General features: G+C 31.6%; 1 protein-coding gene across 2 annotated transcripts; it reads left to right on the plus strand.

Annotated features, from left to right (window-relative positions):
* Positions 1–668: 668 nt before the first annotated feature.
* On the plus strand, positions 669–13,865 carry LOC124538709 (zinc finger MYM-type protein 3). 2 transcript variants are annotated; one of them, XM_047115860.1, is made up of 20 exons: positions 669–950; positions 1,502–1,905; positions 2,978–3,327; positions 3,519–3,693; positions 4,252–4,395; positions 5,038–5,199; positions 5,669–6,940; positions 7,102–7,378; positions 8,000–8,108; positions 8,543–8,660; positions 8,738–9,373; positions 9,501–9,668; positions 9,893–10,134; positions 10,460–10,670; positions 10,992–11,117; positions 11,237–11,358; positions 11,586–11,724; positions 11,862–11,961; positions 12,118–12,293; positions 13,034–13,865. In XM_047115860.1, exons 2-19 carry the CDS (start codon positions 1,551–1,553, stop codon positions 12,290–12,292), a joined length of 4,881 nt encoding a protein of 1,626 aa, XP_046971816.1. In that variant the 5' UTR covers positions 669–950; positions 1,502–1,550; the 3' UTR covers position 12,293; positions 13,034–13,865. The 2 variants fall into 2 exon arrangements, with proteins under 2 accessions (XP_046971816.1, XP_046971815.1); XM_047115859.1 differs by having other exon boundaries at positions 670–950; positions 5,038–5,202.
* Positions 13,866–14,077: the final 212 nt, after the last annotated feature.

Below are 14,077 nucleotides of genomic sequence, written 5' to 3' on the forward strand. Positions count from 1 at the left end.
AATAGTAAAATAAATAAATTTTTACGTAGCAATTTGGAATTGAAAACTAACTGATAAACACTCAAAAGTCGCATTCAATTTTACAATAATATAAATTAAAAAATATTTTAAAACTGACTTTTTTTGGTTTTGTAACTTTATTTTATACATAAATTATACACTAAAATTCCTAATAAAATTGATCATGTTCAAATCATTCTAAACTAAAGATGTAAAATATAATGAACTACGTATTATTTTGGTGATGGCGCGGGATCAGACTAGTGAGAGCGGAGTGTTTTGTAAATTATAGAAAAATAATACAATTACTATTAAAAGTTTTATCTTAATTTTATTTAGTGTAGTATGAAATAAAAACATTGTATTTATTTTATTTCTATGCTATTAGTCAATTTGTGTTTATAACATTTTTTTTCTGATGATTTCTAATTTTGACATTGGATAACAAGCATATTACGTTATATTAATAATACATATACGACTTTTATTCTTTTAGTTTTTTCTGATTTAATTCTTAGTTTCAACGTTTATAAAACATTGATACATATAAAGATATACATATTAACTTAGTAATTTTGTCTACACATATTTTTAGTACTTTCGATACTCGATGTTATTTTTTGTGGTGAACATCACTAATTATGATATAAGCGTCATATTGTATTGTACCAACATTATCTAATAAATTGGTTCGGCCCATACTATCCATTGATTACTTTTTATTCTGTGAAATGCGTTGGCCAACTTTTTTTGCATATATTCAACTGTAATTAAGTTTATCGATATATGATTTTCAGTTAAAAAAACAAATAAAATATAACATCAAGGTAGCATGTAGTTATTCAGTTGGTAAGACCCTTCACATCCGCAACAAATTGCAGCACAGGTTGATTCCAAAATGGTGGTCGTTTGTTGTGGCTTTCAAGTGATTTGTTAAATATTTCGTCTTCGTAAGTGTTCTTTTGTTATTTTAACTTTTAAATCTTCTTAGTACACAGGGTCTATAAAAATACATCTATTTACAAATATCGTTTTTTGCATTTACAAATACAAGTGACCTTTCATTTTTATCCACTTACAAAGAACCTTATCCTTGCAGTAAAGTTTTATTTAGAAACTATAATTATTTTAAGCATGTCTTTTATGTTTGTTAAACTACACGCAACGCTAATATAATAATTCAATACTACAAATTGCTTTTATATGTGCTATAACTATAAAACGAATAAGCGCGGGATATGTCGCTTGAATTTCGCCTTTTGGCGTCAAGTACATTAGAAAAGCTATTCTTTTATTAAAAATCAGTGCTAATTGCATTAATTTGCTTCACAATTCGATATAACTCTTTATCTAAGCCGAAATGCCGTATAATATTTTTTTTTTCCAAAATCACAAATCAGATTCTTGTAGCATTCATAACCTAAAATGTTGCCGGGTGCGGCAAATATACCAAACATTATTACGGAATGATAATAACGATTCGATTCCCTCTTGTTTTCAGATGTTTTTAATCATCTCAGTTGGTTTGCCGGTGCAATAGAAGTAGAAGAATGGATAAAGAAGTATCAGATAGTCCTGGCGAGGTGGAGCAAGATAATTTGCCGGTTAAAGATTTAGAAAAACAAGATGAAACTTCTAGTGAAGAAGTGAAACTGTCAGAAAGTGTCGACATCGCGGAAGTGCCTGCAGATGCTAAGTCTGCAGAAGCTGAAGTAACTGATAGTGGTGATATAAATAGTGATATAAAAAGTTCTAGTAATTTAAATAGTGAACCCCTTAGTGATATACAGAATCATGTTGACCATGAAGTAGAAAAAGAAGAGAGTGATAATTGTGAAAATAGTGTAGAAAAAGATGTGACTTTATCAAAGGATGTCGCTGATGAAGTGGATAGTACAGAAACAGGTATGTCAATAAAGCAATCTAACACTAATAAATATATTATTAATTAATACACCATATAAGTAAATAAATAAATTCATAGCTGATTTATTGTACAAATCACTGTTTACACTATATATTATTCATTTTATTCATTAATTTTTATTTTGTATCTATGAAAGTTATATGTATTTTTAACTTAACAAGAATAAAGAGTATATATTCTATAAATATTCTTTACTTTGATATTATTCTTTGTACAATACAATAACAGAATTTGTTTAATGCTATGGTATAATATTCATAATTATACTGTAAGGTTAGTTAGTGTTTAATAATTATCTAAGATTCAACTTTAGTTTTGATATATTTTTAAATTATATTATAATATAAAAAGATATTGAGACATACATTTGCACATGTAATTATATTTACAATTATGTAGTCCTGCCTTTAGATTTTTTATATTAATATTTTGTTACTGACTAAATTTTCTTTCCAAAATATATTTGCCTCTTAAATTTGTCATTGGGGTAGTTGTTGAGACAATGGGACTACAGTCAAATTTAATGGTGCTTCATATTTACTATAATATTTAAAAGAACAATGCCTAATAATTTGAAAAACATGTAAAGCACAAAATAAAAAAAAATACTTTAAAAAGATATGAGTTAGCGATAGAAGAGTAAGAGGCTTTTTTGGCTTAGGTGTGCTCTAAATAAGAAAAGTATTTACATTGTATATGTAATCAATACAACACTAATAGCACTAACTATAAATGTTAACTGATGTCGCTAACCGTCTGACATAAGTTTATGTAAAGGTTCAAAGTTTAAAAGGTTGATATTGTAATAACTGGTACAATATTACATAATAAGTGAATTTAATTTATGGAAGTGAATTATAAAATAAAAAGACAAATATAAAAAATATTCTGAAACAAAAAATAAATTGTTTTGTTCAGAATGTTTCTAGTAATGTTTTTATTTCTTCAATAATATGTTTATGTATCATATATATTCTTCTGTTTTTGTTTAACATATAAATCATGAAATCTTTAAAACACATTCAGATTAATGTTCATTTATGATTACAGAAGAAAAAGAAGAAATAGAAAATACTGAAATTAAAAAAACAGAAAACTCTTCAGAAGAAACTCCTGTTATTGAAGATATCCTAAAAGAAGAAAATTTAGTAAAAGAGAGCCAAGAGAATGAAGTTGAAGAATTAAAAACAGAAACTGCGCCAGAGGCTTTATTGGAATCTTCACCTGTTCCTGAATCCTCTGAAAAAGAAAGTGTACTTGAACCTCAAAAAGACACACTCAGTGAAGAACAAAATAGTGAGAATAGAGAGGAAGATGATGACAAAATAGAAGTAAGAAAACCAGAGTTTGAGACTGCTCCAAATTGTTCTTTAGAAGAACAACAAGAAGATCACACCCAGGTTTGTTATAAAAGAAATTATATCATTAAAATACATTAGTTCTCTGAAATTCTTGCTCATCATAATTAATAATTCCATTTTTTGCGAAAGTGCCACCAACATTGGGAACTAAGATATTCCTAAAATGTAATTGATTGCCTCCTGCTGTTGAATTTCCTGTATAGTTAAAATTAAATCGTATAATGTTATAGGCCTTAGATCCGTTTGATGCACTTCTCAAAGATCGCACAGATGCAACCACAGAAACTTCCACTCAAGCTGATGCAGCAGCATGTACAATTGATGACGATGATGATGACCATAATGCTGACCAATCTCTTGGTGATATTGGACATGATGAGGACATTGAAGATGAGCATGCACCAGGTAAAAAATATAAATCATACTATTTTTTGGATAAGAAAATAATTAATAATATATAGGATAGTCTTATACCACTGAAACAATTTTTGGATGTAATTTTGAATGGGGATAGTTCATGTCCCATGGATTAATATTGTCTATATTTTCCATATACCCCTTGAGATGGTGATGGTTTGTGTGTAAAATTTAATAAATTAAAGGATTGATAAAGGTTACATTATCACTTAATAAAATAAATATTGTATTTTTTTTGGTATGACAAATCAGACAAGCTAACGAGCCACATAATGCTAAGTGGTCAACACCGCACAAAATGGAAACACACACTGTCCCTGTAAAAATATCAACCATTACTTATATTGATAAAATTAAGATGTTTTATACCTGTAGTTACACTGGATTACCAGACGGGCTTGCTTAAAGGTCTATCACCCAGTATACTACACTATTAGGCATACTATCAGTGTTATATATGTGTTGATTATGTAAAGTAATGGGGAAAATGGTATATATTTTTTTTGTATCAAAAAAATCTTTAAGATTAATCTAAAAATTTTACAGAGGATGAAAATATAACTGAGATAGTGGATCAACCAGGTGCTGATGAAGAAGTCTGTCTTTTACCTGACACAGAAAGAGAGATTTCGGAAGCCGATAAAGCTGCAGCTGAAAAAGCTTTGGCAGAGAAAAGGAAACGAGATGAAGGTATGTATATTACTATAATTTTGTAAATAAGAATATTTGCTGTGTATAACATTATACTTTGGAACCTGGAAAAGTATTCTTACCTGTGAATTGTGTATAAATTTTATTATTTTTTTTATCCAATTTTTTTGTCCAATGATTTAATAGGCTATTTGATAATACGAAAAATAAATCGTGAATTATTGTAATCAGTGTATATTATGAGTTTAAAAATGGTTATTTACTAACGAAAGTTGGAAATAATACTTAATTTATTCAAAAATCAAGAAATAAAAATGCATTTTTTTAAACGTTTGTCACGCGACACAAAACGCTCCTGATTGGCCGGGCTTATGATGAAGTCACTTTCTTGTAAACCTTGTTTTTCTACTATATGTACCACAGATTAAAATACAGCAAAGTGACGTCAGCGATCCCATTGCAGCGCCATATAGTCCAAGTATCGTTATCGCGCGTTATTAAAATATGGAATTTTTAATATGATATTTTTCGGCAAATATGTACTTCAGTTAAGGTTTAACCTATACTAAATAATATAAGATGAATTTTAAAAACCAGTCAAATAGCCTATTAATTAAAATAATGTTTTGTATATCAGATCCAAGTAGAAATGTGATACTTAACTAAATTGAAATTTTACAGAAGCAGCACTTGCAGCGGAATCAGCATTTCCGAAAGAAGAAACTGAAGCAGAAACACCTGAAGCTATTGAAAGTATATCCGAAGAGCCAGCACTTACAGAGGACGCTAATGAAGCTGTTGATGCAGATGTTAGTACTGAAGATGTATCTCAAGAAAATGGAGGTGGTATGTTCTTATTATTTGTTCATCACTATGTTATTTCTAATAATATGAACATTCTGTATGTATATTTCACCATAAGATTACAAAATTCGTTAGATTACATGATAGATCTAACGAGACAGATTGTAATCTGTCGAAATATTGTGAACCTTGCAATATGATTGAAATTTAACATATTTTTTTTTCGCTATATTGTAATCTGTCAATGGGAAATGGTCAAATTGAGGGCTGGCGTAGAATGGATGCATTTCGCGCGCTTCATGACATATAAAAGTTAGGATATCTTACCTGGTATTATTAGACAATTAATAGATAATTCTAATCAATCCATAGTCGAGTGGTGTTCTTAAAGGGGGCCCAAGTTATTGTGTTAAATAATAGTTGACAATAATATCACGATAATGTAATTACACTGATTTGTAAAAATTATGTTTTTTAAATATTGATTTATTTGCTTTTTCTATTACAGATAAAGAAAATGAACACGAGGAATCAACAGAATCTGAGGGCAATGCACCCAATTCCATACAACAAATAAGTCCAGTTGATGCTACTTGTACTCAGTGCAATACAGAAAAACTCTGCCAATACAGATACAGTAGCAAGGAAGAGGGCTATAATTATTTATGTGAAATGCCATGTGTTAAGTGTTTTCAAGAGAAAAATCCAGGATTGTATATACTAGTTAGTAAGAAATATATGATTGAAGAAATTGCACCGAAAATGTTAACATGTTCAGAATGTGAAGAGAAAAAAAATTGTTACTTTTATTACAACTTTGATGGAGATGATACAAATTACTGTTCACTAGAATGCCTGCATAGTATGATGGCTGATGAAAAAGACTGTTATACACTTAAACGAAGAAGAATAACTGTTGAAGAGAGAACACCTAAGGAAGGCACCTGTTGTGTTTGCAATGAAACAAAAAGTTGCATGTATACTTTAAACCGATATGGAATATCTCTAGTTATCTGTGAACAAACTTGCTTAAGGAGTTTAAACACAAAAGAAAATGGAAGGTACTTATTAAAAAAGAAAAGAGTCACACGCAACCAACCACAGGCAAAACCTACTCGATCTAATCCCCCTCTTCTTAAATTAAAAGTTATAAGTAATGCAACAGATAAATATTTAGATGAAGCATATAAAATACAAGCAAAGACACCAGCAATGGTTAAAGCGGCACGCGAAGAGAGAGAACGAACTTTTATGCGCGTTTGTGTGCAATGTCACTTGATACTGAACAATGAAGAAAAGTTGCTTAGTTGGGAAGCAATGGATTTTTGCAATGAAGTTTGCCTTGGAAAATATCAAAATAAAATCGGCTCTAAATGCGCTAACTGTAATCACGAGGTTCAGCATACAAGCTTAGGGAAATATTGCGTCAGATTCGGTTGTGATATACGTCAATTTTGCAATTCAGGTTGTTTGGAAGAATTCAAAAAAGGGTTAAAAATATGTTGTTACTGTCAAAAGGATATATCAACGGGGCATATGGGGTTCTTAGCACCTGTGGGTGATAAGGGACAATTCAAAGATTTTTGCTCACAAACTTGTATGGAAAAGTTCGATCATATGAGTAGAAATCCAGTACCTCAGCCTTTGTGGGCAAAATGTGCAGTCTGCTCATTAGAAAAGGCAACAACTTTTGAAGTTGAAATAAACAAAAATGTTTCTCAGAGATTATGTTCGGACCCATGTTTTGCTGCTTTTAAATTTGTCAACAATATTTTTCCAGGTAAGTTCATGATCCTCCGAAAATGAAAGCTTCTACATATTAGCAATACAAACATTTCTTATGTGAAAATAAAAAAAAGTGCATTTCATTAAAATTGTTGTTTTTTCAAAAATAATTTAGCAATTATTGTTATATAATTGAAAACATTAAATTGTTTTCAGACCAATGTCGGTGGTGTAAAAAATATTTTGAAAGAAAATCAAGTTTATTCTTCACTATTTATGAAGCATCAGTACCACACTGTTTTTGTTCTAAGTCTTGTATGAATATTTATATTAGTAATTCTCGGCACATAGTGCCATGTAATTGGTGCAAAGTGAAGAAATACAATTTCGATATGATAAGAAGAGCACAAGGGAATGGACAGGCTATTATGATGTGTTCACTCAACTGCTTGAATCTCTACCAAGTCTCTGTTAATGCGGTATCTTCCAGAAGGTATATATTCAGTACTAATTGTTATATATTATTAATGCATTTTGAATTTTTAACTTTATAAATACATGGGTGTAATCTACTCAGGAACTAAACTAATGATATTACTACCCATTGGATTTTGGATTTTGCAAGCCAATAATCTGTGACAGACTCAAGTGTGTGCAAACTCAAGTGTAATCAATAATACATTAAATTAGTTTACATATGTAGCGCAAAATTTATTTAAATAATTAAATGAAAAAACATTTTTTCTTAAAAATTATCTGTTTTGTTAGGAAATTGATAAAAACATAAATCAAAATATACTTTATTCAAGTGGGCTTTTACAAGCATTTTTGAATCGTCATTTAACAATTAAGTGAAGCTACCACCGGTTCGGAAAGAAAATTCTACCGAGAAGAACCGGCAAGAAACTCAGTAGTTACTCTTTTTCAACATTTAAAAAAAATACAGTCATGTTAGTTAATACATTTATTTAAATTAATATATCCTGCCTGGAAGTCAACAGGTATTAATTCCACGCTTTTTTATCATCTACAAAATCTTGTATTGAATAATACGCCTTTATTACTAATGTATTTTTTATAAACGATTTGAATTTACGAGAAATATAAATTGCAGGACAAAATGTGATATGTGCAAGGTGACTGCGCTGGCGCAGTATCACCTTACGATGTCGGATGCTACCGTGCGGAACTTCTGCACCTACCAGTGCGTCATGACGTTTCAGGTTAGATATAATTAATGACTGGCAATGTGCATAGTATTCATAGACACTTAAATCTTACATAATAATCAGCACTGTCAGATAAAAATTGATCATAAGTTATACTAAAAACAGTACCAGTATGTTTATTCTTATGTTTTTTAGGTTTTTTTTTTATATATGTATTCAAGTATTAACTTCAACTTCATTTCACTATTATAATTTGAATTTCGAGTTATTTTGAAGATAAAAAGTCAAATAATGAATACATGTAGTAAAAAGTAAGTAAAATATGCAGTATTATATTTTGGATTGGTTTCGAACACTTTTGATTGAAAAGCTACGGTGAAACTTAACTGGTTATAAATAACGCAAGCAATAAACATACAAACATGTCTATTTGTAAAGATTTAGTTATAATATATAATAAAAACATATTGCAAGCAACATTTTTTTAGGGTCAATATTCGAAACAAGTACCACCAGTCGTGGCGGGTGAATCTATTGATCAACCAAAAGCCGTACCTACGGGAGCTCCTCGACGGACGTATTCGGCGGCTACACATAAAAATAATGGTAGGTATTTTTGTTATTAATAGAAAACTATACCATTATTGTTAAGATTTTGTTAAAATGTATGAATTTGTTCACAGCTATGAAAAATCAACAATCAAGGTCAGGTTTGCCTGTGATATCAAATGTTCAGTCATTGGCACCACCGCCACCACTTGTGCAAACGACGACTCGAGCGAAATCGAAACGGCATCAACCTCAGCCTGAACCGGAAATCGTTCAGGCCCCTAAAACTCCTCCACCACCTCCAAAACCCCCAACACCACCACCACCGCCACCCCCCAAAATATATAATCACGTTATTGTAAAAACTTTACCCCCGCATGAAGTGGCTAATAAGGGTACCATGGCGAAACCAATGATGGTCCCAAAAGGTGTCTCATGTCGCCCTCATCCATGTACGAAAGAGTGCCAGACTGACCCTAGTCTGGAAAGACGAGTCCTTATCCCTGTACCTGTACCAATATATGTTCCAGTTCCTTGCGTCATGTGGTCTCTACCATTCCCTGTTCCCATTCCTATTCCCATACCTATTCCGACCCCAGTTTTTATCCCCACAACAAGGAATTCTGCTAAGGGTATCATGAAGGAAATAAACAAGATTCATGATAAAATGCCGACGGATCCCTTCGAAGCTGAGTTACTTATGATGGCAGAAATGGTAGCTGGTGATAAGAAAAAAGATCAGAGTGATTCCGACACTGAGGACGAAAACGGTACATTTTGTTTCATAATTTAAAATTGCTTTGTTTAATAATTATTAGATAAAATTCTAATTTGTAGGCATTTTTGTGTTAAAAATACCTTCTATAAATTAAACATTGATTTTATGTATTGTCACAGAGGAAGGTTTTAGTCCAGTCGGTGGCATGGATGGAAACAATGCGTTTGGTGAAGACATGCTCCAGATGGCGTTAAAGATGGCCACAGAGTATGAGGACCAGCCTGTTGATCTGGAATCTGCTATGACCGCCAACACCATAACGCCCAGCTCTCATCCAGGAATGCCTGGTTAGTTTTGTTTTATTGCTAACTGTATATCACATTTTAACCAGTGAATTCATCAGCTATACAATACAACCAATACTCTGTATTTCCATTTCCATCCATTAGGGGTTGTCCATTAATCACGTGATCTTTTTTTAGCATTTTCGTGATTTTTATCAAACCCCTTCCCCCCCTTTCAAGCCTCACGTGATTAATGGACAACCCCTTATTATGTTTTTATTCCCTAGGTCTCGAAGGCGAAGGTATGCATCAACATCACATGATGGTGCTGGAGCAGCAGCAGCGGGCTGTGGCGGCGCTGCGGGCGTCGAGCGCGGCGGGCGTGGGCGCGGCCCGCAAGCGCACGCCGGCGCCGCCGCCCGGCACGCGCCCGCGCCCCTCCAAGCGGCGGAGAGAGCCCGCGCCCGCGCCGCCGCCCGACCCGCCGCGAGAGCCTCAAGAGAAGCCCGATGCCAACATGTGCCTCAAGGTTTGTTTGCTTTTGTTACTGATGGTATCCCGAATAAAACAATTGTTGGATACGACTGGTTTACAACAACAATGGCATAAAAGTAACAGCCTGTACATTTCCCACTGCTGAGATAAGGCCTCCTCTTCCATTAAGGAGAGGGTTTGGAACATATTCCACCACGCTGTTCCAATGCGGGTTGGTGGAACAATGGCATAATAGTTCACAATAATTGGTTTCGCTTTTTATTTTAGTAGTGTAATATTTTTCATGATTAAAATTAAATATTATCATACTAACAAGAATATGAAATTTAATAATGAAATGTAATTTTAAAAATTTTCAGTATACTTTTGGTGTGAACGCGTGGAAGCAATGGGTGATGACGAAAAACGCTGAAATAGAGAAGAGTTCGATACGACGGAAGCCTTTCAAATCCGAGATATTACAGTTAACAGCAGACGAGTTGAATTACTCTCTCTGTCTTTTCGTGAAGGAGGTGCGCAAACCGAATGGCAGCGAATACGCACCGGACACTATTTATTATTTGGTTTTAGGTATGTATTTGTCAAGTCTAGTTACTACTTTTTTAATTTTATTTTTAACTTGGCCAGAAATATACATTTTAATAACGGTACCTCAATTCATAAACACCTTACTGTGCTACGAACGAAAACGATCGAATATTTGTACCCTTGTTGATAATTTGGTTTGGGCAGGATTGAACGATTCATATTCAACAGTTCTTCATGAATATGAATTCCATATATTTTTTAAAATGATTTTATGTCAATTCAAGGTAAAATAGCCTAACATTCATATTTTAACATTTTATAATAAGTGGTTTATTTCATATAAAAATATTTTTTCTTTCGCAGGTATTCAGCAATATTTGTTTGAAAATGGTAGGATAGACAACATATTTACGGATCCGTATTACGAAAAATTTACGGATTGCTTGGATGAAGTAGCGAGAAAGTTTTCAGTTTTATATAATGACTCACGTAAGTGAAAATTTATGATACATTTAAATGTCATAATAATACACAAAAAAAAGCAATTTCAAAATGAAGTCCTAAATTTCTTACGCCGATATTTTATTAAATGTGTAATTAATTTTCAGAGTACATAGTAACACGTGTAGAAGAAGAACATTTATGGGAAAGCAAACAGCTTGGAGCGCACTCACCACACGTCCTGTTATCGACGCTTATGTTCTTCAATACTAAACATTTTAACCTAGTAGTGAGTATATTATTAACCTCTGCTGTAAGTTAAACAATAAAAAAATATTAGAAATATTCAATCAGGTAATATTCAAAAGGAAAAGCTACGATAGGATTATGTGTGTGCATGATTCCATATGATCGATAACTTATATGTAAATGGTTGCAAAACTCCTCTCAATATGATTTTTAACTGATAGATTACTCACGACATTTATTGATATTTAACAAATATGTTTTTTTTAGACAGTAGAAGAACACATGCAGCTATCATTTTCGCATATAATGAAACATTGGAAACGAAATCCTAACCAGCCAGGACAGGCAAAGATACCAGGCTCTAGAAATGTTCTTTTAAGATTCTATCCACCCCAATCTGCACTTGGTAAGATCCTTGACAGTTTTGATTCGGCTTAAGGATTATAAATATATATAAATTTATAATTAAAAATGTATTTTTTTTTTTCTACACAAAATAATGTATATATTTAATTATTGTTTCATTTCATTTTAATGTTTTAGAAGCGAATTCAAGGAAGAAGAAAGTGTATGAACAACAAGAAAATGAAGAAAACCCACTTAGGTGTCCTGTTAAATTATATGAATTTTATATTTCTAAATGGTGAGTAGGAGTATGTTTAATATTTAAAAACTAAAATATATATGTCAAAAGCCGTTGTTTAGCCGTACATTTGCTATATAAATTTCCAATCTCATAAATATATTATGTACTACTTAATAAATAATTTTAATTTGAGTTTAATATTTGGTGTCATAGTCCTGAATCGGTGCGCACGCGCAACGACGTATTCTACCTGCAGCCAGAGCGATCGTGCGTGCCCGACTCGCCTGTGTGGTATTCCACCCAGCCACTCAGCCGTGCCGCTCTCGCCAAGATGCTTCACCGGGTCAAGATGGTTAAAGAAATTAACATCGCGCTGCTCACGAGCTAAGGTGCAGACAGGCCATCCCCATTATAAATCATTATATATGTAACAAGAAAGTAGGACTTATTTCGAGTTTTTACTATTACAATTTTTTTTTGTATTATATTTTTTGTTGTTGTGAGTATTGAGATGATTTTGATTGGACTCGCTTCAATTGGGACGTAAATAACATTCATATTTCACCGAGGCAAAGTTGAGACTCTATTCTAATATTATAAAAAATCATGACTATTGTATGAAACCTAATGAAAAATAGTTGCACAAAAAATGTGCCAATGAAATAAAAATTTTTGGCAGATTCAATCAAAATAGTTTTTTTCACTTCTATTAATTATCTTATTCAATGTAACCCTAGTAAAGTTCGGCTATTTTTGTTGCCTTTAAAAAGTAATAACTCCACTTATTACTTATTATGATAAAAATGTCAGTTTAAAGTTTTTGCAAGTAACAGACTGAGTACTCCTCTTTTTTGTTATGATCAGGAGGAATAGTCTGACAGAGCTTCATAGATAAATTTACTTTTATTACGTTTCATAATATTTTTTTAAATTATGGAAAGAAGGGATTCTGAACATGAAAAATAATTTAGAAGTAATGCGCCAATAAATATATTTTCCTAAAAGTACCACGTGACGTTTTATCGTTACGATCTTGTAAACGCTTACTGGAAAAGTCCTGTAGCAAAACTTTCAAGTTTCACTTCATTATTCTTGATTTGTGATTTAAAAACATATTATTTTTTTACAGACTTTGTTCTACAAATATTTGGTGGCTTTGAAATTAGAAGAATTTTCGACAGATTGTTGCAAAGTCCTGTCGCAATCTTATGGAGATTTGTTTTGAAAGTGGCATAAACTGTGGTGTTGAGCCAAAACAAACAGTTTAATTGTGTTTGTAAAATTGGTAACAATGTATATTTTTTCTACTTTGTATATCAGTCTGTGAAGTAACAGTTTATTATTATTAATATTGCCTATGATGAAACCATTTTTTACGATGTTCCAATGAATTAGACTTATGTACTGTGTGCAGGATTGTTATCGTATGTACATATTATAATTTTATCATCAATAATTTCGCTGGAATAAATAATAATCACAATTTTTTATATTTGAATATAATTATAAAATCACTAAAATATTAATGATTATCGATTTTATTTGAGAATTTTTTAAATTTGTAAATAATCACGCCAAGCGATTTGCAACATAAGTTTGTTTTCTCTGTTGAAATGTATAGATTCATTTTATTTTAGACTAGCAAAAAATGGAGACTTGAGTTATTTTCCTCAGTGCCAGGATAAGAATTTATTACATTTGTGTAATATTAATTACATATTTGATATATAGTTATAGATGTAAGTAAAATTCCAAGTTTATAGTGAGGGATGCACGCTTTTGTTGTAGTATCATTCATTTTATAAATCGTAAATATAACTATAATATTCTCACAGATAGAAGTTTTTATTGAAATAAATGATAATATAGTTAAGAAGTCAGATTCGTATAATATTTTAAAGTATATAAGTGTAAGTTGCGAGGTTGAGGTAGTTTATTACTGTGTAAAAAGAATACTGATTCTCGTAAAATGTGTTTTATTGATACCGGACCCTACCCTAAAAAAATATTGTATATATTGTGTACATTATTATTTTACTCGTCGGTAATATTTCTCGTACAGTATTTTTATGCATATACTTATAACTTTATTTTTCTGTATACGCATAACAATAATTATTTAGATGGTCAAATCCTAACTCTTTATCTTATATAAGTATAATATTCTTACTTT

This window comes from Vanessa cardui, chromosome 21 (genome assembly GCF_905220365.1).
Source record: "Vanessa cardui chromosome 21, ilVanCard2.1, whole genome shotgun sequence".
NCBI lineage: Eukaryota > Metazoa > Arthropoda > Insecta > Lepidoptera > Nymphalidae > Vanessa > Vanessa cardui.